A 26,773-nucleotide genomic window follows, 5' to 3' on the forward strand; every position below is an offset into this window, starting at 1 on the left:
TGGCACTCCCTGTGTTTTGAGGGGCAGGACCTTGCACCAACCTCCACGAAGGCATCAGTCAGGTCACTAGCTCGGTCCATCACTGGCAAATGGCGCCCGGCCACGATTTTCACCTTCAGCTTCCCAGGCATCTTCTCGGCTTCGGCCTCTCCTTGGGCTCCTGCAGAAACAAACAAGCGAGTCTGCGCCGAGCTCTTAGCCCGGCGGGGGAGGGGCGGGAGCGCGCGGGGAGCTGCGCGCGCCGCAGGGAGCGCGCGGGATAACTGACAGCGGAGGGCGCGCGAGGGCGCGTCATGCCGCCGATCGTCACTCACTCTCGGATGAATGAGGGGGCCGTCCCGCGCGGGCGCTGAGGCCTCATTCCGGAGAGGCAGTCGGAGGAGTGGCCCGGGTGGATTCTTCTACCCCGGTCCCACAGTGCTGGCAAGAGAAGCAAAAGCCAGTCAACATCCCGTGGAGGCTCTGCCACCCCTACTTGTGTTTTCCTCCCCCCAAAATGGCGGCTCTCGGGGCGTGGAGGAAACATCGATCATTCGGCGCTCGGCCCACTTCGCAGGGGAGAAATTAAATTCACGGAAAGCAGATGGAGGGGGCGGGACGGACTTCGAGGAAGCCGGAGGGCAGGGAAATGGGTCGAGCCCTGCATCATCCACCGAGCCAGGGCCGTAGGTTGCTGCCCCGCTCTTTGAGAGCTGACTCTGTCCTTCGGGGGCGAATCACTCGTAGGGCTCGGTTCGGTGACTTCCCGGGTCGCCCCCTTCACAGCTACAAACGCTGCATTTTCGAGGGGTGTGACAGAAAGAGCAGCGGCGGAGACTGCTAGAGGAGGGATTTCAGTCGGCCTTTAACCACCACTTAGTGGTTTGTAAAATCAGTTTAGCTGGTTTCTACCTGGAAGGGATGCAGTTTTTGTTTTATATGAAGGAGAGTAGGAAATTTCAGGGACATCTCGGGTAGTCAGGTAAGTATTCTATAGCAACATTTTTTATTCAGTCATATACACGTGTACTGGGTTATAGATGTTACTGTAGGTCTTGGGGAAAAACAAAACTTTGAAATCCAAAACCACTGGTTAAAGGAGTTTCCCCTGCACGCTTGGATTGGCTCAGTGTGTTTATTAAGCATCAACAACCCTAAAACCTACTTTGCTGGCAGGAGTTCATGACCTCCTACCCTATGAAATTTCTAGTCAACTGCAAGAAACAAAGATGAGCTTAATGAAACACCTTGAACAACCGACCCAATTATATATGTGAATATACATGCAAAAACGAGGCAAAATCTATAGGCTCAAACCATCAGAAAAAATTAGGGAAATTGAGGCAAACGCACAGGAGGATACCAAATACCAACAGTACATGTCATATCAAATAACAAAATCACCATTAACAATTCTGGTAGAGGGACGCCTGGGTGGCTCAGTTGGTTAAGTGACTGCCTTCGGATCAGGTTATGATCCTGGAGTCCTGGAGTCCCGGTATGGGCTCCCTGCTCAGCTGGAGTCTGCTTCTCCCTCTGACCCTTCCCCCTCTCAGGTGCTCTCTCTCTCTCATTCTGTCTCTCTCAAATAAATAAAATCTTAAAAAAAAAAAAAATTCTGGTAGAAAGATTTTACCACTGGATTCTTTAGGAATGGAAAATTCCCAATGAAGATTTTTTTTTTTTAACTGATTCACCTTTTTTCTTTTTTTAAGATTTATTTGTTTGAGAAAGAGAGCATGGGGGTGGGCAGAGGGAGAGAGAGAGAGAGAGAGAACCTAGAGCAGATTCTGCACTGAGCCAGAAGCCCTTTGCAGGGCTGGGTCTCAGGACCCTGAGATCATGAGGACCTGAAACCAAGAGTCAGATCCTTAACCCGCTGAGCCATCCAGGCCCCCAAACAGATACACCTTTTTAACTTTAAGAATACTGAGGGATCAGTGGATGGAGCAAGTGACTTGATCTTGAGGTTGTGAGTTCAAGCCCCACAATGGGTGTGGAGATTACTTAAAATTAAATATTAAAAAATAAAACAAAATACTGGGGCACCTGGGTGGCTCAGTCGTTAAGCGTCTGCCTTCAGCTCAGGTCATGATCCCAGGGTCCTGGGATGGAGCCCCACATCTGGCTCCCTGCTCCACCGAAAGCCTGCTTCTCTACCACTCCCCCTGCTTGTGTTCCCTCTCTCGCTGTGTCTCTCTCTGTCAAATAAATAAAATATTAAAAAAAAATACTGAATAGGTATTTAAAGAATTCTCTTTAAAAGGACAAAAGTTCCTTCTATAGAGGGAATATCGTTCATGTAAGTGAGAAGTTGAAATCTTCCAAAGAGAAAAGAAAAAGGCTTCCTCAAAATAAAAATCTAACAGATAAATCACTGACTTTTCAGACTAGAGAAAACTTCATCCACTCAAACAATAACAAAAGGCTAGACGGCTACAGCTCACACGCAGATTTCCTTAGATCCTACTGCAGCTTTTTGTGGAATCTACCTCTACTCTTAAAATGCCCTTACCATTGTGAGCAACACTATACGATCAGTTAATTTTGGTGTGTTCTGTTTTGGTGGTAGAGTTGAAATAGCTTTTTTTCTTTTTTTTAAGATTTTATTTATTTGAGAGAGAGAACACAGAGGTAGAGAGCACAGAGGGAGAGGGAGAAGCAAACTCCCTGGTGAGCAGGGAGACCAATGCGGGGCTTGATCCCAGGACCCTGAGATCATAACCTGAGCCAAAGACAGACGCTTAACCAACTGAGCCACCCAGCACCCCTGAAATAGCTTTTTTACTGAAATCAAAGTATTACCAATTCATTAAAAAAAAAAAAAAATTCTGAGTATCAACAATAGCCAAACTATGGAAAGAGCTCAAATGTCCATTGACTGATGAATGGATAAGAAGACATGGTGTATATATATAATGGAATATTAGTCATCAAAAAGAATGAAATCTTGCAATGATGTGGATGGAGCTAGAGTGTATTATACTAAGCGAAATAAATCAAAGAAAGACAAACACCATATGATTTCACTCATATGTGGAATTTAAGAAACAAAACAGATGAACAGATGGGGGGGAAGAAATTCTTAGAGATTCTTAAAGACAGAACAAACTGAGGATTGATGGAGGAAGGTGGGTAGGGGGATGGGTTAGATGGGTGATGGGCATGAAGGAGGGCTCTTGTTATGATGAGCACTGGGTGTTGTATGTAAGTGATGAATCACTGAATTCTACTGAAACCAATAATGCACTGTATGTTAACTAACTAGAATTTAAATAAGAATTTGAAAAGAAAAAAAAAAGTACTGAAACATAAAAAGAAAAAAATTAGAAAACTGAAGTTTTGCAACAATCTTAATGGAAAACAATGCTTTGTATTACAAGATGTTGTAATGTAAAAATATATTTGCAAATTGCACAATTAGAGGTTAGCAATCTCAGCCTCCTAATTAGTATCCTGTAAGGTACTTGTACGTACCTGTTGCCTTAGGCTTCATTAACAGGAGATTATAATTAAGATGCTTCCTGAAGACTTTTTTTTAGTAGAATTAAGCCTGACTTTGGTTTGTTTTCTAATAATTGTACTAGTTTGTTTTAATTAATGCTGGGAACAGTGTTAACTTTCCTGACAAATCTATCATGATCTGGTTCCTAATTAGCTTCTGTAGCTTCATACTTCACCACTCTTTTTGCATCTTAGATCCCATAATAATACCATGTATTGAGTATTTGCTGTGTACCAGCTACTGAATTCAGTGCTTCGCAGCTTTTAAAGCTCCCTAAAATCCTATACAATAGGAATTACCAGCCTTCATTCTAGAGGTGATAAATTTGAAGCTTTGCAATGTTTACTCGATGATGACCCAAAGTCACGGAGCTAGTAATGTTGGAGGCAGGATTTATATCTAGGCAATTTGATTCCAAGAACTCCTCTTCAAAGGCTTTGTGTAGTTTCCTATAAACTATGTTTTTTTCTTTTTCTCATAGTATTCCTAGCAAACACTTAAGAATTCATAACTCAATTTTAATGTCTTCCCTTATCTCCTTCCTGATAAACATACTCTTCACTTCCACTGCTATGCTACCACTAAATTTAATGCATCTATTATTGCACGTCTATATACATAATTATTTATCTTTCTCTCTCCCCTATTAAACTTTGAGCACCTTGAAGGGAAGGACTATTTCTTGTCCATCTCTCAATTCTCAGTTCCCTCCCTGTGCCTTTCATGTAATCCACAAATGCTTATGCAATTAAATGTTAATAACACATATACATTTACTGCTTTGCTCTCTCTTTTCTGGCTTCCTAAAATGTTCCTTTGAATCCCTCTCCACCCCTCAAGGTTAAACTTCTCAAGGTTTATCTATATTTGGTGCCCTCTCCTCACTTCACAAACACTCCTAAAACTATTTCTGACCTTGGGGCACCTGGGTAGCTCAGTCGGTTGAGCGACCAACTCTTGATTTTGGCTCAGGTCATTTTGGCTCAGCGTGGAGTCCGCTTGAGATTGTCTCTCTCTCTTTCCCTCTGCCCTCCCCCTGCTCACATGCACACACGCTCTCTCTCTAAATTAAAAACAAAAACAAAACTATTTCTGACTTTAGCTACAGCCTCTCTACCAAAACAACTTTCTCTACAACCTTCTCCAAGGCCATCAATAACCTTTGATTGCTAAATCCAGTGGACAGTTTTCATTTTACAGGATTCCCAGTAGCATTTGACACTGTTAATCATGTTCCCCTTGAAATGGTTTTCCACTTCATACTCAGATACCATGCTTCTCTTACCTGTTGCATCATATATATATTTGCCTTCTCAGCTTCCTCACTGTCCTTAACAAATATGGATTTTCCTCAGGGTTTCAGTTCTTGACCCTCTTCTCTTCTAACTATACTCTCTCCTTAGGTGATTTCATTCATGCATGTAATTTCAATTTCTATCTATTTAGCTGAGGATTCTGACGTTTTTATCTTTAGCCCACAACTTTCTTCTGGTATCTGGACCCATGTATTCAAAATGCCAGGTTCCTATTTCCATTTGGAGTATCGGAGTGACCTTAAAGTCAACGTCCAAAACTGAACTTATTTTCTTTATCTCTCCCAGAATGACAACAACAGCAATTACCACAACAACAACAAAATAAAAAGCCTGATCCTCCTCTACTACATTACTGGTCTCAAATTACAGAACACCAGCTACCTAGTCAATTGCTGGAGCCAGAAACTCACTGACTTGAGGGTGGATACAAATGGCAACTTGAACTCTCAGGTACTTTTACTTTGATTTACTTCTAAAGCAGCAAATCAGCTGAGTAAAGGGTAAAAATGAGTTAAATAGCTAGGTCAGCTCCTCTTCCCGTTGGTTCCCTTGTATCTCATAAAGGTATGTCTCATGTATAGTAGACACAATGTCCTCATTAAGTAAAACGTTCTCTAGATTGGAAGAATCTTGAAGTAGAACACACTGCTTTGTATCAGTACTCATCAATGCATTCAGTGAGCCATGTCACCTAGGTGTAATGGAAAGGTTACAGGTCTTGACTTTCTTACTGGGCCAGCACCCAGAACAAGCTCTTCTTATCTGTGCCTGTACTGCAAAGCCTAGAGGTTTCCCGCTTATATCTACTTAAGGCCTTTGTGGAAAACTCTAGCCACAATTGACAATTATCTTTGACTCTTCATCTTCCTTACCCTTGACACCCAGTTAATCACAGTCTTATTGTTTATAACTCCTAAAGATTTCTCAAATCCCTCTACTTTCCACTATTACTTCTCACCTGGAAAACTGCAATCCCCACTTGCACTCTTGCTTTCATCTAATCCATTCACTATAAAGTAGTGCAAGTGATCTTTTTAAATAACAAATATTCGTATCACTTTGTTTTAGGGAAACTGCTTGCCAAAGATCCCCTATTCTTGTCAGACCCTTTTCTATATAAGAAAGTAAAAATGTTCAGAAATTCAAGAGCAGGACATCAGAAGTGGGTTTTTAATTTATTTTTGCCTTCTTAGGTTTTTTAAAGTCAAACTATGGCTTCTCCCCATTGTATTAATCTATCACCTAGCACTAGATCATTCCCTTTCAACTGAATTATTGTTCAAATGAATTGTTCCATTTCAGTATCTACAAACTGAAATAGGTCCCAATTCACCTCAGTTCATAGGATCCAAGTTACATGCCTGACGCTTAAAAGTTAACACTGTATTTCCTCTTATACGTATCATTTTTCCTTTGCCAATTAGGTGGCACTAATAGTTTTTATGATCCTATAAGCCATTATCTTCACAGAGACACTAACACATTAATTGGATTAATTACATTGATATATAATTTCCTAACCCCTTTGTTAACTTCAAATCTTCTCCTATTGTTAGAGGAGAGTCCAGTAATATATTCAATGTACCTTGGAAAGCAAACCTAGAGCTATAAATTTACTAAATTGTCATGAGCAAGATTCAGCTCCCAGTGTGGACAAGCGTTATTCAACAGAAGAATGCTGACAAGTGGAGAGGTTACTAATTACTACAATTGATGGCAAGAACAAAAGTGAGCTGAGTTGACGGCTAGTACCCTGTACAGCTTACTGTGATAGGAACCCTATTCAGTCTGTTCTAGATAGCTGGGTAAGGGACTTTTAAACCAGCTATAAGTTGTGTTGCTTCCCACTGGACGGAATAGTTTCACACATTACTGGTGCTATACTTGCAGACAGCTGCTGCAATTCAAATGAAGTGAAACTGAAATTTTAGCAATACTGTGGAAACCATATTGGAATAAGATAAGTCAGTTACATATCTTTTAATACTAAAGATGTTGGGGCTTAAAAAAGTAAATAAAGATGTTGGGACTTGAATAAATATTCCAAATTTAAATCCGGCTGCATACCCTGGGACCGTACCCACTGCTACTCCCCCTTGTGTCTTGACCACCAGGTAGATAATCTGTGTCATGCTTCCCACTTGAATAAAGAAAATGACCCACCATCTCCCCTAGCTAAGGGAGGTTTGTTCAAACATCCCCTGATTCATCCTACTCTTCAGTGCCTGTTTACTGCTATTTAGTTAAAAACCAAAATTTAAAATCTAGACTATAAGACTCTGCTAGATCATGTAACCTGGCCCCTACCAATGATACTAGCTTTATTTTTCATGACTCTTCCACTGGCCTATGCCATCTGCATTACTCTCCTTTTGACTACACGGCTCATACTTCCCCCACCCCGCTGGGTGTTTTGAGGCATTTCCTCCCCTGCTAACCACTTGGCAACTGGGGGATGGGGAGGACAACTTAGGTGTAAAAAAGATCCTGGCACTGGCGAATGGTGGTAATTTGCCTCCGGTTAGTGAACACTCCCCCTCTTTCCTTCCTGTAACACAGTTTTTGCAAACAACAAAGTATTTTTAAAATTCTATTTCTGTGATCATATTTTCCACAACAGTGTAAAAGTCCTGAGGCATAAATGAGCATCACTGTGCCTTGGAAAAAAAGTAAGCAAGGTGAAGAATGATAGCTGAGTGCTGAATTGTTGTTGTTGCTGGGTAATTAAATTGACCCTTTATTTGATACTATCTTTCCCATCTCTGGAATAAACCATACATATTCTCACTTGTTGCTCCTATCCCTCTAGAATGGGCCTTCTCTCCCCCCCTACTCAAATCTTACTGCTTCTTTCAACATCAATTAATATTTACTGACAACACTTTGTATAAAGCATAAAATGTAGACTTTGATCTCCAGAAGGTTACAATTTAGGTGTGTAGATAAAACATGTATACATAATAAATGTAACTATAATAAATGACTATATAGTCGTGGGTATTAACTGAATGATTTGGACAATAAAATATTAAAGGAGTTTGTAAAAATAATTTGGGAATAATTAGGGAAGAAGCCTCACATAGAAGGTAGAATTTGAATGGGACATTTCTAGATACATGGGGATTCATTTAGAAAAAAAAATCAACAGCAAAAATATTAAAAAATGTTTATGGCATAGTCTAGAAACTATGAGTAAGCTAGTTTGGCTAGAGTTGGGATTTTTTTTGGAGAAAAATGATAATTTGAAAGCTAGGCTATGCCTCGAAATATACATAGCAATCAGAATTGGGAAGGGGGTGATTCAATAGATAAAGCTGATGATCAAGAACATTCTTGTGTAGGCAAAGGAAGCCATTGAAGAATTTTTTTGGTGGAAAGAAGCGTAATTGGAACAATATTTTGGTACAATGACAGTTACATGAGGATTCAAGATAAATTGAACTGCTGAAGACCGAAAGCAAAAAAATCATTGCTGTACTTTCTTTTTTTTTTAAAGATTTTATTTATTTTTCAACAGAGGGAGAGAGACAGCGAGAGAGGGAACACAAGCAGGGGGAGTGGGAGAGGGAGAAGCAGGCTCCCCACTGAGCAGGGAGCCCGATGTGGGACTCGATCCCAGGACCCTGGGATCATGACCTGAGCCGAAGGCAGACGCTTAACGACTGAGCCACCCAGGCGCCCGCTGTACTTTCATTATTAAATTGGCATGAACATGGTGACAGTGGTAATAGAAAAGATAATTGAGAAGGATATCATTAAGGAAAAATTGATAAGAATTAGACACTATATATCAGGGAGAGAAAGGCAGGAAGAAAAAAAGTGCATGTTTCAAAACAGAGTAAAAGAAGTGGTGGCATCATTATTAGAAAAAATGAAGTCTGAAAGTCAAGACTGAAAGTCAAGAAAAAAGTTTTGTTCATGTTGAGTTCCATAAAGTCTTCCTCAATTATTCTAATCTGTTTTGACCACCCTAAAACCTGGTGACTTCACAAGAATTCATTATGCTCACTGTTCTGTGGGTTGGTTGGATAGTTCTGAGAGGGGAAACTAAAGGGACTTCCTTTTTAGAAAGGCTCCATCTCTGCTTTTTCTGCCAGGCCCCATTTCCTCATGTTCTATATTTCACCTTGCACCTGAATAAGTCAAAGAAGCTCTGTTCCCATTCCAACGGGGAAGCAAGAAAGTTAATCATTCTTTGAATTTCATCATAGGCCCCCAAATACCTGATGACATCCAAGAACTGGATCCTAAATGTGTTCCAGGACATTAGCTTTGAACAAACCTCCGCTGACGCTGATATCAATACCCCCTACCTTCAGTGATTTTTGAAATAACACCTATTGTTCACCTGTCACTCACCTTTGATCAGACCCTGCCCTGGGTTCCTGAAGAAACACGTACCCTGGACCTCTTTCCAGTATAAACCCCTAACCCCAAGCAATGAAGAGACTCACTCTCCTTCCATTTCCAAGTCTCCCAGACACTCCATCTGCTATACTCAATCACTTACACTACTCAGTAAACTCTGCTTTCACTTCCTCCTGGCTTGAATTTGATTTCTATCCTGTGTGAAGCCAAGGAAGGACTCTCTTGGCTTGTCCTGTGGGACCCCCCTCTGGGTCCTCAGACCTGGCCTGCCTATGTCAGTTCTGTAGGTTTTGCTGGACCCACTCATGTAATTGCATATAGGTTGACTACACTGGAATGTGGGCCTTACAAATCTGTCATTTTGGCGCTGGCTGTCAGGGCTCTTCTGCAGAGCAGGATAGAGTCTATGGCAGGATGGATTGGCTCTAGCGTGGTGGCTTCAAGCAGCATTCCAATGGGGCAAAAGCTATCTGCTGGTGAAATGTATTGCCTTCACTGTTTCTAAAGTTTGAAAAGTACATCTGTGGGCAGGACCCATTGTCATAACCTAGTCACCTCTTCCCTTGCAAAGTGACCTTGATGCCTAAAATGACATCAAACTAAAATGTTTTGTTTTTTATGTTTAGGGCCTTGAAAGGTGGGCTTCCTTTAATTGAGGTGTTGCATAAATACAAAAATTATCGTAACATAGAGTAAGATACAAAGACAAAAACATCCTTTATACTTTTTTCCTTTTACTTTGTCTTAGTTTTTAAAAGTTATGTATTTCAAATCAAATAATCCTAGCTTTGGGGCACCTTGAACTTATAATGACAGTATATCAAATCCATCTCTTTCCAGATAAAAGACAGATTGTCTAATGTTCCAAGAGTCCTTGTCATCCACAACTTTCCCCATTTTCTGTTTTTCTGACTCAGAAATAGAAATGATGGTTTGCGATGTTCCCTGATGATTAGTAATTTTGTGAAAAATAAGCAGGGATTAGCAGAATGAGGATACCTTAGTCAATTTCCTCAATTATTACAGGCTTGGAGTAGCAACACATGAAGATTTAATAACTAGGATGTAAGGAAAAAACAGCTGATGGATGGCATTGGAAAGTTGCCTGGAAATTTTTTGCTTGGGGTCAAAAGAATAAATAAATTAATGAAGTTGATCATAGGATATATTATTTTGATGTTTCATTATGTAACAAGCTAAAATATAAATATAATAGTTATTTTAAAATACTTAAAAAATATATTTTTTTAAGTAATCTCTACACCCAACATGGGGCTGAAGCTTAAAACCCTGAGATTAAGAGCTGCATGCTCCAACTGAGCCAGCCTTGCATCCCTTAAAATATTTTTTTATAGTCAACAACATAATTGACTAAATCAAAGGCTCATTTCAGCTCTCTTCTTACCTTGCCAGGTGTAACCTATCCACAGAGAAAACACTGATGGGCCTTCCTTGTCACATGGTGATGGTAACTGGAATTACAGAAATGGGGTCTAGGAGAAAATAAGTAAGTACCTTGCTCCTTGGGGGCTTTTATTTTTATTTATTTAGTTAGTTAGTTATCAACTAACATCTTGTTTCTTTTTTTAGAATTTATTTTTTTAAAGATTTTATTTTTTATTTATTTGAGAAAGAAAGCGTAAGTCGGGAGGGGTGGGGGTGGGCAGAGAGAGAAGCAGACTCCCTGCTGAGCAGGGAGCCTGATGCAGGGCTCAATCCCAGGACTCTGAGATCACAACCTAAACCTAGAGCAGACACTCAACCGACTGAGCCACCCAGGTGCCCCCTTTTTTTTTAATTTAAATTCAATTAGCCAACATATAGTACATGACTAGTTTTAGATGTAGAGTTCAATAATTCATCAGTTACATATAACAGGGCTTTTTTTTTTTAATCATTCTCTATTAAGTGGTTACAAAACACACAGTTGTTGCTTAAGACATCTGGTACTCTGAATAACAGAAAACTTAGCAAAAGCTTTGGATTTCTAATCTTCTAGACAATGCACAAACTTCAAAATATGAATGGCCAATTTACCCACTCTGTAAAATCTAGAAACTGCTACTTCAGCTGAAGAAGAGCCTTTGCTCTTCTGGAGTTTTAGCTCATCATTCATTGAGCTCTTACCAGCTCTTACCTGGACATTATCTAGGTGGGCCTGACCTAACTGTATGAACTCTTTAAAAAGTAGGGAGTTTTCTCTCTGGCTGGTTGCAGGAGGTGAAGTTTGAGGACTGTGCTCTGGCTGGCCTGGAAGAAAGCAAACATACCATGTTGTGAAGTAACAATGGTGGCCACAGGGGAAAAGACCTAACAGTAGCCTTTAGTTGCTCAGAGCAGATCCTGACTGACAGCCAGCAAGTAAATGGAACTTCAATCCTACAACCACAAGGAACTGAATTCTGCGAACTACACCAATGAGCTTAGAAGTGAATTTTTCCCCAGAGCCTCCAGACAAAAACTCAGTTCAGCTGACTCTTTGGTTTCAGCCTTGTAGTACCCTGAGCAGAGAACGCAGCCCCCATGCCAGAGTTCTGAACAGGTGGTAAGGTAGAGGATGGGAGAGAAACTCAGGTGACTCTGTAATGACCCCTCCAAATTCTCTAACGACCTCTGCCTTTGAGAATCAGCATACTAAAATTACATTGTGAAACTGGGGTGTAACAAAGATTTACAACAAAAGGAAGATAAGAATAAATAAAATGTCATGTGGCCCTGACTCATGATGAGTCACATGCTATGATAGTAGCAAGCCCAGTACAGCCACATTTAATTCACTATTGTCATGAATAAAAACTTCTGGTAGCGGGCACATATGTCATGTCTAGGCATATGTCTCACTGTATAAAAAACTTAGAAGCCCCTGCTAAACCTCAAAATTTCTTAATTATTTCACTCTCTGTGGCTTTGTTACTTTGTTTCTCTAAGGAAAGCAGATTTCTCATTGTTGTTGAGGTAACCATTTCTTCCTTTTATGTTCATGGGGCATTCAGGAAAGTCCAATCTGTGCCTTTTTTATTTTCACTTTTCTTGCTAGGAAGACAAATTCAGTTGCATTTTAAACTAAATAGCCACTACCTATGATTTTAATATAAATACATAACCTTAGCCCTCTTTGATTGAGAAGTCATATTCATTCATTCAATCATCCAACAAATATCTTTTGAGCCGCAGGTGTGTATCTTTAAGTTAGGCTCTGGGGATAGGGAGGAACAATATAACATGATCCCTGTTGGAGGAACATATAGCCTAGAGGTAGAGATGGGCTCCTAACAAGGAAATGCAATGCAGCAAGGCCAATGCTATGGGAGAGGCAAGGACAAGCAGTTGAGCAAACATTGAGGAGGAGTGGCTAATCCAATTGGCGGGGGCGGTTATCAGAAAAGGCTTCCCTGAGAAGTGTTTCCTATTGCTGCTGTAACAAACTACCACAAACTTAGTGGCTTACAACAACATATATTTGTACAGCATGGTGACTATACTTAATGAAAGTTGTTAAGAGAGTAGATCTTAAAAGTTCTCATCACAAGAAAAAAAAATGTAACTGTGTGGTGATGGATGTTAATTAAACTTATCATGGTGATAATTTCACAATATGTACAAATATCAAATAATTATGTTTTATACCTGAAACTAATATAATGTTATATGCCAATTATATATCAATTTTAAAAAACAGCACAAATTTATTTTCTTGCAGTTCTTGTCACTGGACATTGGAAGTCCAAAATCAAGGTGTTCCAGGGCTGTATTCGTTCTGGATGCTCTAGAGAAGAATCTATTCCTTACCCTTTCCTACTTCTGTAGACCACATACATTCCTTGGCTCATAGGCCCCCTTTCAGCAATGGCATCACTTTGACCTCGACTTCCATATCTCATCTTCTCTCTCATTCTGATCCTCCTGCCTCCCTCTTTGTGAGGGCCTTTGTGATTACATTGGACCCACTCAAATAATCCAGGATAATCACCCCATTTCAAAATTCTTAAATTCTTAACCTAATCATATCTGTAAATTCTCTTTTACCATGTAAGGTAAGAGGTTCTCGGGATTAGGATGTGGATGTCTCTGTGGGACAAGGGGGCATTATTTAGCCTGCCACAGGAAGCAATTAGAGAAGGAGACTGAAGAGTCTTCCAGACAGTGGAAACATGGGGAAAAGCATAAAAGAAATCTAGATGCGGGGAATTTCAGAACTTTATACTAAAGTGTCCTTGGCTATAAAATAATATATAAATAAAATAATAGTGTTTACCCCACCTCATCATATAGGATGAGATAATACATGTAAAGCTCTAAAACCAGTGTGTTCATTCTGTGCTCTTGCATAATGTTAGTCATGGTGATGATGAGTAAAGGAGGAGGAAATCTACAAAAGAGGCTAAAATAGTAAGCAGGGACCAGCAGTTTTGTTGAATTAACCTGAGAGGGATTCACTCAAGAACTTTAAGCAGAGGGATGCCTGGGTGGCTCAGTCGATTAAGCATCTGCCTTCAGCTCAGGTCATGATCTCAGGGTCCCGGGATCAAGCCCCGCATCAGGCTCCCCGCTTGGCGGGGAGTCTGCCTCTCCCTCTGCCCACTGCTCCCCCTGCTTGTGCTCTCTCTCTAATAAATAAATAAAATCTTTTTTTAAAAAAAAATAAATAATTTTAAGCAGAAATGTGGCATGACTACATATGTATTTTAGTTGACTGTCCTTGCTGATTGGAAAACAGATTGCAAGAGACAAGATAGAGGTAGTAAGTAGGGCTGGAGCAAGGGTCAAGTGAGTGAAGAAGCACTTGCTTTGTATCAAGGTGAACCAGCCGTCTTTACAGCCACTGTTACTTCTCTGCTTCAGGCTGTCATCATCTCAAGATAAAATGTCATTTATCTTGTTTACTGAGTCTTTTGGTGCCTCCTTCAATTATGCATACAATACAATTAATGCAAAAAAAAAAAAATCCATGATGAACAATTTATGGAAATCGCAAATAAAGTCAGGGTTGTTAGGGAGATTATTGAGATTATTAGATGAGAGATGATGACAGCCTGAAGCAGAGAAGTAACAGTGGCTGTAAAGACAGCTGGATGGATTAAGGATAGCTGTGAAAGGAATTGTGGCAGGGAGGGTTGGTCTGTGTCTGAGAGAATATACTCAAGGGGAAGCAAAAGTTTAGATAGGGGAAAGGGTAGAATGTGTCAAGGAGGAAATTAAAATCTATTTTGGACATATTTAGCTTAAGAAGACTCTAATACATTCAACTTGGAGATTCCAGTAGACAATTGAAAAATATGAGTTTTTTCAAAGCAAAAATTATTCACCAAGCTTTTCTGCTCCCTCACCTGTTAGCCTCTAAGGTTCTTCACTATTGTCTTCCTGCCAGACCAGTTCTATGGGAGGAAAGAAAAGGATCTCGAAGGACCTAACTCCTTGGAGTACAGGAGCAAAAGATTGGGAGCTAATTTTTAGAAGGGAGATGACCAAGGAGTGTCAGGCATGTGTTAGAGCAACTGATGGATCTTCACTTTGTCCCTGAACCATTTTCAGATCATTACATTTGCACTCTCTCTGTTCCTTTATGATTCATGACATCAATCTCTAACCTTTGTTGGTACTGTCACTTATTGACAACTTGGTCATTACCTCTTTCTCATCAAAGACTTTGACCCCTGGGTGAACCAGCCGTATCCTATTATTAACCTGGAGCTCTTTCACTCTAAAATCTTACATGCAAACATACCACTCTAGAACTTTGATCTTCCTTCCAATTCTTCCCTTAGTCACTTCTGTTAACCATCGGTTCCTTGAGCTCATCAAGACTTAGTTGCCCTTGACCCTCTGACATGGGTGTCTATCAGCTGCTTTCTACTTTAACTTCTATTTCTATCCTGTTTATATTGCAGTGGTGCATCACTTCAGACATTTTGTATCAATATCCTCAATTCCCATACTTTATTTCCTTTTGTCATATCACCAGATAGACTAACTCTGCAAGGACCATCATATAAATAGATGCATATTGGGGTGCCTGGCTGGCTCAGTCAGTAGAGCATGTAACTCTTAATCTCGGGGTCATGAGTTTAAGCCCCATGTTGGGTTTGGAACCTACTTAAAATAAAAACAAAAATAAAATAAATAGATGCATGTTATACATTACACAAGAGCACCCTACAAAGGGAACAAGTGGAAACCAACCCAAGCTGTATTCAAAGACCTGGGGTAGTTCTTCCCTGATGGTGCAACTTTTTCTAATCTGCCAGTCTAGGGACACCTGGGTAGCTCAGTAGGTTGAGCGACTGCCTTTGGCTCAAGTCATGATCCCAGAGTTCTGAGATCAAGTCCTGCATGGGGCTCCTTGCTCAGCAGAAAGCCTGCTTCTCCCTCTGCCTGCCACTCCCTCTACTTGTGCTAGCTTGCTCTCTCTGACAAATAAATAAATAAAATCTTAAAAAAAAAATAATCTGCCGCAGTCTAGTGCAAAGGTTCACAAATTGTGGGCACTGCAGATCAAATCTACCCACTGTCTATTTTGTATGGCTCACAAGCTAATAATTATTTTTACATTTTTAACTGGTTAAAAATTTCAAAATAAGGATATTTTATGACACATGAAAGTTGTATTAAATTCAAATTCTAGTGTCCATAAATAGTTTTATTTGAATATATAGTCATGCTCATTCATTTACATATTGTCTATGGCTGATTTCACACTACAGAGGCTGAGTTGAATAGCTGTGATAGAGACCATCTGGCCCACAAATCCTAAAATATGTACTATCTGTCTCTTTACAGAAAAATACTTACCTACCCCTGTCCAGCAGGTCTGTTGCCTATAAATCTGTACTAACACTTGGACTGTTAAATATTTGCTAGAGAAAAACCAACAATTATACAGATTGGTGCATTGAATGATATATTCATGATCCTAAATCCCACCTGGAAACTCAACATTACCTGGATTCCCTTCTAATTTCCCTAGTCAGCTCTCTTTTCTCCAGCCTTTCACTTTGTTCATCCTCTAAGCCTCCAAACATTTCACCCCCTCATCTCAACAGATGCGTCACCTCCTACTTCTAAGTGAAAATAGAAGCCATCAGATTGGCATTCCCTCAGTTTCCTGCTTCTGCACCTACAAATGTGTCTGCAGTTGCCCTCATCCTTTATTTACTACCTCTTGTTTCAATAGAAGTGGGACTTTTCACTCATTAAAACAAAGTCTTCAACCAGTGCTCTGGATACCATCACCTTCCTCTTCTCCAGTGTCCTACAAAAAATGATTAGTCCTTCTCTCCCTTGAAGCTTAACACTTCCCTGTCTGTTGGTTTCTTCATTAGCATTTTGACAAGGTTATTCTCAATGGACATAGTTAACCTCACACCATCTTCCTTGAAAGAATTTCTTGACTTGGCTTCCAGGAATTCACATTTCCAGTTTTCCTACGTTGTCATGAGCTGTCTCACTTGCTGGTTCCTTCTCATGTCGCCAACTTTTAAACTTTAAACCCGCAACTTTTAAACTACTACTACTACTCAAACTTTTTAGTCCCAGGACCCCTTTACACTACCTTAAAAATTACTGAGAACATCAAAAAGCTTTTGGTTATGTGGCTTGTATCTATTAATATTTACTCCACTGGAAATATATATAATATATATAATAATTATCTATTGATTCAGTTAAAAATAATAATTATAAATCAGTTACATGCTAATATAAATACCATTTTTGTGAAAAAGAAAACTGTCTTTTCCAAAACTGTGATAAGACTAACATTGTTTTACATTTTTAAAAATCTCTTTAATGTCCATCTTGGAGGTCTAGGGATCCACAGACTATAGCCTACAGGCCAAATTCAGCCCACTGCCTATTTTACTGGATTTACTGGAACACAGGCATACTCATTCACTTCTGTATGTTTATGGCAGCTTTCTCACTACAATGGAAGAGTTGCATTTTTGTGACAAAGATCATATAGCCTGCAAATCCTAAAATATGGACGTTTTTAGTATACGGACTTTTATGGAAAAAAATTTGCCCACTCCTAGTCCAATTTAACAGCTAATCTATTGTAACAGGTTGTTTTGGTTGAAGCATATGAAGAACATCTGACCTTACACAGATATGTATTTGGAAAAGGAAGGAGTATTTCTTTTTTAATATTTATCTGAGAGAGAAAGAGAGAGCCTGAGGGGGTGAGGGATGGAGGCTGAGGGAGAGAATCTCAAGCATACTCCCCACTGAGCATGAAGCCCCTATATAGGGCTCCATCTCAGGACCCTGAGATCATGACCTGAGCCAAAACCAAGAGTTGGAGGCTTAACCGACTGAGCCACCCAGGTGCCCCAAGAGCATGCTACTCTTGATCTCAGGGTCATGAGTTTGAGCCCCACATTGGGTGTAGAGATTACTTAAAAAAATAAAATCTTAAAAAAAAAGAAAATATTGTTTCCTTGAATTATGCAGATCTTCCAAATGTCTGCACATCTCATTATATGATATCAAAAAAAATTAGATTTGCTATTATCACCATCCATCTCATCAAACAAGTATTAGGAATCTATCAAGCTCACAGGGGCAGCTATAAGTCTTCCAAAATTCTAAGTTTTGCTTGAAAGTTCAAATTTTATCACTGGTAACGAATGCCATCAGTTGTTTTCCTTGAAGTAGCAAGGTTACTTGGTTCATTTTCAAGAAAATGTCTGTTAAAAACCCAAGTCTGAAAAAGCATATTTTTTTCTGTTATAGTCATTTTTTTTCCAAGTAAAAATTGTGTTCCATGAAAAATATCAGTTAGTTCAACTTGCAATTCAAACAGTGGCACAAGTGTCTTTCTTTAAGACAAGTCTAGTTCTTTGGCTATAAAAGGACTTTCCATGTTGATAGACAGAATGCTAAATAAATATGTACTGAAGGGTTGAGATTTAATGAGTAATGTTTACTCTGTCCTCAAGAACATTTTTCAATGGAACTGGCACCTTTATTTTAACTACAAGAGCAGTGATGATAAGTACAGTGGTTTCTAATCGAGTTCAATGATACTGTCTTTTTTTTTTTTTTTAAGATTTTATTTATTTATTTGAGAGAGAGACAGTGAGAGGGGGAATACAAGCAGGGGGAATGGGAGAGGGAGAAGCAGGCTTCCCGCGGAGCAGGGAGCCCAATGCGGGGCTCGATCCCAGGACCCTGGGATCATGACCTGAGCCGAAGGCAGACGCTTAACGACTGAGCCACCCAGGCGCCCCAATGATACGGTCTTGATTTGTGCTAAAGTGGCAGCAGATTTACCCACCATTGTTTTTGTATTTCCAAAGCAATTGTTAATACAGTTTTTTTAAAGGCAGATACTGTTTGTGAATTATTACAAAAATAGTTCTGACCTCCAGGCCCCCATGTAAAGATTTCAGAGAACCCCGTGGAGCCACAAACCATAATTTGAGAGTAGTTGCTCTGAACATTCAAGTGTCCTAGGACTTAATCTTTGTATTTCCCCTTTTCAGTTTACTCTCAGTTCCTAGATAATTCTTAGTCTCGTGGCTTTAAATTAGGTATTCTCACAACTCCTAAATTTATGTCTCAAGACTGAGTATTTCTCTTGTTGAATGGATGTGTATAGGTATGATATTGTGATATATAAGAAATATGTATTTGGTCTTCATCTCATTTCTGGCATAGAGCACCTAAAACCCTTGGAATTTCCTGAGTAATAAAGAGTGATAAATGTATCTTGATATTCAAAACCAACCTCTTTCAACCACCTCTAAGATTATGTTAAAGAGGAGACTTTTAGAAAGCACCAAGAATGGGGGCTGCCTGCAAGGGGAACCAATCTGGTGATTGGACGGTTGGAATTTTCAGTCCTACCCCCCTGACCTCTGGGGAAGGGAGGCAGGAAGTTGAATTTATTGCCAGTGACTTGATCAATCATGCCTACAGAATTGGAGTCTTCATAAAAACTCAAAAGGCTAGGGTCAGAGAGCCACCAAGTTTGTGAACACATGGAGATTCGGGGACAGTGGCACTCCTGGAGAGGACACAGAAGCTCCATGTCCTTTCCTACATACCTTGCCTATGCATCTCTTCCATCTGGCTGCTCCTGAATTATCCTTTCATAATAAACTGGTAATCTAGCAAGAAAATTGTGCTCTAAGTTATCTGAGTCACTCTGGCAAGTTAATCAAACCCAAGGAGGGGGGTATGTTGGAGTCTCCAACCCATAGTCATTTGGTCAGAAATATTAGTGATACCTGGATTTGCCCTGCCATCTGAAGTGGGGGGAGGGCAGTCGTGTAGGACTGAGTCCTTATCCCGTGGGATCTGACACTACTATCAGGTAGATAGTGTCAGAAATGAGTTAAATTGTATGATACCCAGCAGGTGTTAGAGAATTGTGGGGGGAAAACCCACACATCGATATTGAGTGCAGAATCATAATAGGTATTTCAAACCTAATATTCTCAAACAGAATTCCTGATCTTACTAGTCAGTCCTCCCCAAATTGCTGTTCACATTCTTCCCCATCTCATTAAATGATCTCATCTGTCTACTTGCTCAGGCAAAAAATCTTTGAGCCATCCTTGACTGTCTCTTTCTTTTGTACCTCACATTCAATTTGTCAGCAACCTTGTTTGTAGAATCATAAATCAGATTCTTACCATTTCTCATCATCTGCACAGCTACTACCCAAGTGGTCCAAGCCACTATTATATCTTATCTAGATCATTCCACCACCTTTCTTTTTTTTTTTTTTAAAGATTTTATTTATTTTACAGAGAGAGACACAGTGAAAGAAGGAACACAAGCAGGGGCAGAGGGAGAGGGAGAAGCAGGCCTCCCGCTGAGCAGGGAGCCCGACGCGGGACTCGATCCCAGGACCCTGGGACCATGACCTGAGCTGAAGGCAGACGCCCAACGTCTGAGCCACCCAGGCGCCCCATTCCACCACCTTTCTAACTGGTCTTCTTGTTTCTTCCCTCAGCTACCTCTGGGTTTTCTGTTTGTTTTTTTCAATGTAGCAGCCAGAATAATTTTTTTGAAAGGTCAGATGATGTTACTCCTTGGCTCAAAAACTATTATCTTCCTATATGTATCAATCAGCCTGGGCCACCATAACAAAATACCATAAACGGGGTGGCTCAACCAACAGAACTTTGTTTTTTCACAGTTCTAGAGACCAGAAATCCAAGATCAGGGTGCCAACGTGGTTGGGTTCTGGTGAAAGCTCCCCTCCTGGCTTGAAGACTGTCTGTCTTCTCGTTACGTCCTCACATATCAAAGAAAATGTGAAGAAACTCTCTGGTGTTTTTCTTATTAGGACACTAATACTATTGGATCAGAGCCCTACCCTTATGACCTCAATTAACCTTACTTACCTCTATAAAGGCTCTATCTTCAATACAGTCACATGGGGGGTTCAGCATGTGAATGGAGGGGTCAGGGAGGAGACAATTCAGTTCATAGAACCATTTCACTCAGAGTAAAAGCCAAAATCCTTATGATGATGCTTTAGTTATCTATTGCTGCATGAAAATGAACCCCAAAATTTAGTGGCTTAGAAGAACATCCATTTTATTTGCTCATAATTCCATGGATCGCAGCAATTTGGGCTGGGCTTAAGTGGGAGATTCTTCTGCTGCTCTTACCTAGGGTTACTCATGTGTCTGCAGTCATCTGGTAGCCTGACCAGGGCTGGACTGTAAAAAAGACCTCACTCACAAGTCTTGTGGTAAGTGCTGCTGTTGGTAGGGCCATGTAGTCTGCAGACTAGTCCAGACTTCTTCCCGTGGCAGTCTCAAGACTGCAAGAAAGAGCTAGCCCCAATATATGTGTTTTTCTTTTTCTTTTTTTAAAAAAGATTTAATTTATTTATTTGACAGAGAGAGCACAAGTAGGCAGAGTGGTAGACAGAGGGAGAGGGAGAAGCAGGCTCTCCACCAAGCAGAGAGCCTGGTGAGGGACTCAATCCCAGGACCCTGGGATCATGACCTGAGCCGAAGGCAGATGCTTAACCAACTAAGCCACCCAGGCGCCCCTAGCTGTGTTTTTATAAGCTTCTGTTTTTGTCATGATTACTAATGTAGCATTGGCCTAATCAAATCATAAGGTCAAACTTAGAGTCGATATAGGAGGGCACTAGACAAGGGTGTGGATCAGTAGTGTGCCAAGGGTAAGATGGGAGCAGTCTACCCTGGGAGTGGGCACGAAGTGGGCATATTGCCAGGGGAATTTTATTTTATTTATTTTTTGGTTTTTAATATTTTATTTTAGGATACCTGGGGGGCTCAGTCAGTTAAGTATCTGCCTTCAGCTCAGGTCATGATCCCAGGGTCCTAGGATCCAGTCTCGCATCAGGCTCCCTCCTCAGCAGGGAGTCTGCTTCTCCCTCTCCCTCTGCCCCTCCCCCCTGCTCATGCGCGCGCTCGCTCTCTCTCTCTCTTTCTCAGATAAATAAATAAAATCTTAAAAAAAAGATTTTATTTTATTTTTGGTTTTTTGTTGTTTTTTTTAAGATTTTATCTTTAAGTAATCTCTACACCCAACAGGGGGCTTGAACTCACAACCACAGGGTCAAGAGTTGCATGCTTTACTGACTGAGCCAGCCAGGCACCCCAAAAGGACACTAAGGTTTTAATAAGGGAATAAAAATAAGGAATAAGGAATAAGGAATAAAAATACTGGCTTTCACCAGTATAGATTCACATTACAGTACAAATATTGACAGCATACTCTTGTCTGTTTTTGGTACAGAAGATGGTATCTCTGTACATAACCTTGTAAGTCTTCAGTAACTAAAATGTAAGACAAAGTAAACAAAATCCCTAAAAAAAAACAAAACAAAAAGCCCAACCTGTTAGTTTATAGTTTATTTTAAAAATTCTGAAAGACATTGCAAGTTCTAAAGTTTTAGTAGTGCTACCTACATACAACCATCTGGTCAAGAACCAAGTGAAAGAGCCTTCTTGAAAGGAAGCTTTGCAACAGTAGAGTTGTGTTATAATATGGATGTTTCTTTTTTTTTTAATTTTTTTATTGTTATGTTAATCACCATACATTACATCATTAGTTTTTGATGTAGTGTTCCATGATTCATTGTTTGTGCATAACACCCAGTGCTCCATTCAGTACGTGCCCTCTTTAATACCCATCACCAGGCTAACCCATCCTCCCACCCCCCTCCCCTCTAGAACCCTCAGTTTGTTTCTCAGAGTCCATTGTCTCTCATGGTTCGTCTCCCCCTCCGATTTCCCCCCCTTCATTCTTCCCCTCCTGCTATCTTCTTTTTTTTTTTTCTTAACATACATTGCATTATTTGTTTCAGAGATGCAGATCTGAGATTCAACAGTCTTGCACAATTCATAGCACTCACCATAGCACATACTCTCCCCAATGTCTATCACCCAGCCACCCCATCCCTCCCACCCCACCCCCCACTCCAGCAACCCTCAGTTTGTTTCCTGAGATTAAGAATTCCCCATATCAGTGAGGTCATATGATACATGTCTTTCTCTGATTGACTTATTTCGCTCAGCAATCTACACATTCAATGCAATCCCCATCAAAATACCATCCACTTTTTTCAAAGAAATGGAGCAAATAATCCTAAAATTTGTATGGAACCAGAAAAGACCCCGAATAGCCAGAGGAATGTTGAAAAAGAAAAGCAAAGCTGGCGGCATCACAATTCTGGATGTTTCTTATCACAAGAAAAAAATTATACATGGCACATTCTCATTCATATTTTGTAATGTAAAAAGTTACAAACATACCTAATCAAATTAATAATAATGCAAGAATTGAATGTATTTGTTAAGTATCCTAAAACCACTATACAAATAATGGCAACTTTCACTCACAGATTATTTATATGGTAATACCCAGTGTGAATACACTGCTACAAAAATCAAAACAGAAGGAGTAAACTTGAAATGTTTTCTATAATAAAGATCTAGCAGCATGACTATCTAATGCTGTTTTATCCTGACTGCTTCTGAAACGTTGCCAGGGGAATGTTTTTTTTTTTTAAGATTTTATTTATTTATTTGACAGAGAGAGACACAGCAAGAGAGGGAACACAAACAGGGGGAGTGGGAGAGGGAGAAGCAGGCTTCCTGCTGAGCAGGGAGCCCGATGTGGGACTCGATCCCAGGACCCTGGGATCATGACCTGAGCCAAAGGCAGATGCTTAACCGACTAAGCCACCCAGGCATCCCTGCTAACATGGTATTGACTAGGACTACTCTTCTGGCTACATTCAGCTGGGAGCTCAGCTGAGGCTGAAATGTTCAAGAAGACCCCTTAACGGAAAGGTCCTTAACTGCATGGCATTAACTGCACAATACAACTTTTGCCATAGGTCATTGGTCAAAACGAGTCACAAGGCAATCTGGATGAGAGAAGCAGCATGTGTTGCATAGGATTGAGAAGAATAGTTGACAGTCATAAGATTCTGCACCCAATTTCAACGTATGGGAGTTTTCTCTCTATTCCAAGCAATTCTCCGACCCCAGCTGGGTGTCCTACAATTTAACTGAATTCAATTCTGACCCTATCTCGTGAAATAGCATCAGATCCCACAGCTTAAGGCCTTAGTCCCACAAAACTACTCCCACCCCAGTTCAGAGGCCAACCACAAATCCAGGTTGTCACCTGTGCTTCTGACCAACAGTAAGTCTGAGGTTCCCATGACTCGCTTCTCGGGTTCAATTCATTTGATAAAGTGGCTCACAGAACCCAGGGAAACACGTTTACCAGTTTATTAAGTAGTATGATGAAAGATACAGATGAAAAGCCAGATGAAGAGATACATAGGGCGAGGCCCGGGAGGGTCCTGAGCACAGGAGCTTCTGTCTCCTTAGATTTGGGGTGTGCGGATGTGTTCACCAACCCTGGAAGCACTCTGAACCCCATACTATTGGGATTTTATGGAGGCTTCCTCATATACCAGTGATCAATTATTAACTCCATTTCCCTCCTCTCCCCTGGGGTGTGGGGTGTGAGGCTGAAAATTCCAAATTTCTAACCATGGCTTAGTCTTTGCGGTTACCAGCCTGCATCCAGAAGCCATCCAGGAGCCCACCTAGAGTAGCCTCATTAGAGCAAAAGATTCTCCCAGGGCTCTTATCTCTTAGGAATTTACAAGGGTTTCAGGAGCTCTGTGCCAGGAATGAGTCAAAGACCAAATATATATTTTTTATTGTAAATCACAGTATCATAGATTATTTCTCAGACCCCTCACAACTCTCTGGCTTTTGTTGATTGTACTATTCAAAAAGTCACATAGGCTTGTAGACAAAAATATCTTGGATTTATCTATCTCTTAAATCTAATCCAATTGTTTAACCATTTTTTTCTATTAATAATTTCTGCAAAATAGCTATTATATTCTTTTGTTTCTATTATCTTAGCTTCCAATCTAGTTTAGATCAAAAAATCAAATTGCATGGCAAAAATCTATAAACAGCATATAAACTTTTCTACTATAAGTAAAATAACACAATTTGACGTATCTAATGATATTTGTAGTAGTTATTGTACCTAGATTGTGAATCATAAAAGGTAAGCAGCCGGGGCGCCTGGGTGGCTCAGTCATTAAGCATCTGCCTTCACCTCAGGTCATGATCCCAGGGTCCTGGGATCGAACCCTGCATCGGGCTCCCTGCTCTGCGGGAAACCTGCTTCTCCCTCTCCCACTCCCCCTGCTTGTGTTCCCTCTCTCGCTGTGTCTCTGTCAAATAAATGAATAAAATCTTAAAAAAAAAAAAAAAAAAGGTAAGCAGCCCAAGCAAGGAGGTATAATTTATCGTATACAATAAAAAATAAAATTGTAATATTTTCCTCATTTGTTGATTCTTCATCTCTCTCAGCAGTACCAATGTTTATGAATTTATTTATTTAGTTAGTTAATTTATTTTTTAAATTAACATAAAATGTGTTATTTGTTTCAGGGGTACAGGTCTGTGATTCATCAGTCTTACACAGCCTAAAGTAGCAGTGCTCACCACAACACACATCCTCCTCAATGTCCATCACCCAGCCACCCCATCCGCCTACTCCCCTACCCTCCAGCAACCCTCAGTTTGTTTCCTGAGATTAAGAATCTCTTATGGTTTGTCTCCCTCTCTGGTTTTGTCTTGTTTCATTTTTCCCTCTCTTCCCCTATGATCCTCTGCCTTGTTTCTTAAATTCTGCATATCAGTGAGATCATATGATAATTATCTTTTTCTGATTGACTTATTTCACTTAGCATAATACCCTCTACTTCCATCCATGTCATTGCAAATGGCAAGATTTCTTTTTTTTTTTTTGATGGCTATGATGAATTTTTTTATTATATAGCATTTCATCACTATTATCATTACACACACTAAGGTGGGTCCTCCATATTACTTCCTGGTAGGTAGTATTTTGGGGGGGCTTTTCCAGCTCTAATCATGGCCAGAATTTAGCTTTTCTGTGTCCTACCCTTGAATCTATCCTTTCTACCCCGTTCTGTGCCTTTTTTCCTGGAAATCTTGGTCTAATACATTAGTGGTCCACAAAAATTCACTCTACCCCCCTTCTGACTTGGCATAGACTCTATTTCCCTGCCATGCTGACTTGGGGGTTGGCCATGTGACTTGCTTTAATCAACAGTATATGATGCTGTAATAGGAAATTATGTGAACACAGGCTTCTTGTCTTCTTGTGCTGTGGTGATTTGACCTGGGTAGCTGCTATATAAACACATGGAGCACATGTGAACCCAACCTTCAACCTAGAACTTGGAACCCAGAGACTAGAGATAAGAATCTTAAAAAAAAAAGTATCTTGCCTGGAATAGCCAAGGAGCAAGCAACCCACAGACCTGTAAAAGAAAATGAATGCTTTTTTTATTTTAAAATATTTTATTTTTAAGTAATCTCTATACCAATGTGGGGCTCCAAAGCCCAAGAACAAGAGTCACATGCTCTTCCGACTGAGCCAGCCAGGCACCCCTATTTATTTATTTTTGAATGCTTGTAGTTTTAAATCACTGAGTTTGGGGTGGTGTATTCTGCAGAATTATTGCAGCAATAGCTGACTAAAACATTTGGGCAGTTACTCTCTTTTCGTCGTAATCCAGGAGTCGTGGGACCAAAGGGCTTGAGGCTCCAGGACCTTTGTGCCTAGAACTTGTATATTGGTGCTTTAGGGGTGAATACATAGCATCAATGCTGCAGGATTGGAGAGTTGGAGCACCAGGCTAAGGCACTGCAGGGGGGTGGGGGCGCGGGAAATGGTATATAACAATGACACCCAGATGTCTGACATATGGAGACCTCGGGGCCAGGGAACGCAAAAGATTGAGGCTGGGATTAAAGGGAATACCAATTCTGAGCTCTTGTAGAGTACATTTTCAGTAAACATGATTGTTTTCTTCTTATTGAAACTATTAAGTGATCTTTCTCCCTTGAGGGCAGAGACCATGTCTATCTTAATTATATGTCCCTAGCACATATTGACTAGTCGGTAAACATAGGTAGAATCTTGAAAATCTTGAAAAACTGAAAAGAAAGCTAAGAGGTCAAATGTGGCCTAAAATGGGCACAGATAGTCTCAGAATACCCTGTAATCCACCCCTTCTTATTTAAAACCATTAAGACCT

At 40.3% G+C, this 26,773-nt stretch overlaps 1 protein-coding gene and 1 long non-coding RNA gene across 14 annotated transcripts in view; one reads left to right on the forward strand and one right to left on the reverse strand.

The window, feature by feature from the left end:
• Positions 1-538, reverse strand: part of C2CD5 (C2 calcium dependent domain containing 5) — a 100,224-nt gene extending 99,686 nt beyond the window's left edge. For 6 of the 12 annotated variants that reach the window (XM_032387474.1, XM_032387483.1, XM_032387475.1 and 3 more), the window contains exons 1-2: positions 315-537; positions 42-160 (exon numbers count right to left, since the gene is read on the reverse strand). In XM_032387474.1, the coding sequence (XP_032243365.1) occupies positions 42-131 (90 nt within the window). In that variant the 5' untranslated portion in view covers positions 132-160; positions 315-537. Of the gene's footprint in view, positions 1-41; positions 161-314 lie in introns of all 12 variants that reach the window. The other 6 variants (XM_032387484.1, XM_032387481.1, XM_032387477.1 and 3 more) reach the window with 2 other exon arrangements.
• LOC116621605 overlaps positions 1-26,773 on the forward strand; it is a 30,003-nt gene that overhangs the window by 1,841 nt on the left and 1,389 nt on the right. Inside the window, exons 1-3 of one of the 2 annotated variants that reach the window (XR_004297415.1) lie at positions 634-961; positions 5,086-5,250; positions 10,582-10,675. This is a non-coding gene — a long non-coding RNA (uncharacterized LOC116621605). Of the gene's footprint in view, positions 1-633; positions 962-5,085; positions 5,251-10,581; positions 10,676-26,773 lie in introns of those variants that run through there. The other variant, XR_004297414.1, reaches the window with a different exon arrangement.

This window comes from Phoca vitulina, unplaced genomic scaffold, assembly GCF_004348235.1.
Source record: "Phoca vitulina isolate PV1807 unplaced genomic scaffold, GSC_HSeal_1.0 scaffold49, whole genome shotgun sequence".
NCBI classification, from domain to species: Eukaryota; Metazoa; Chordata; class Mammalia; order Carnivora; family Phocidae; genus Phoca; species Phoca vitulina.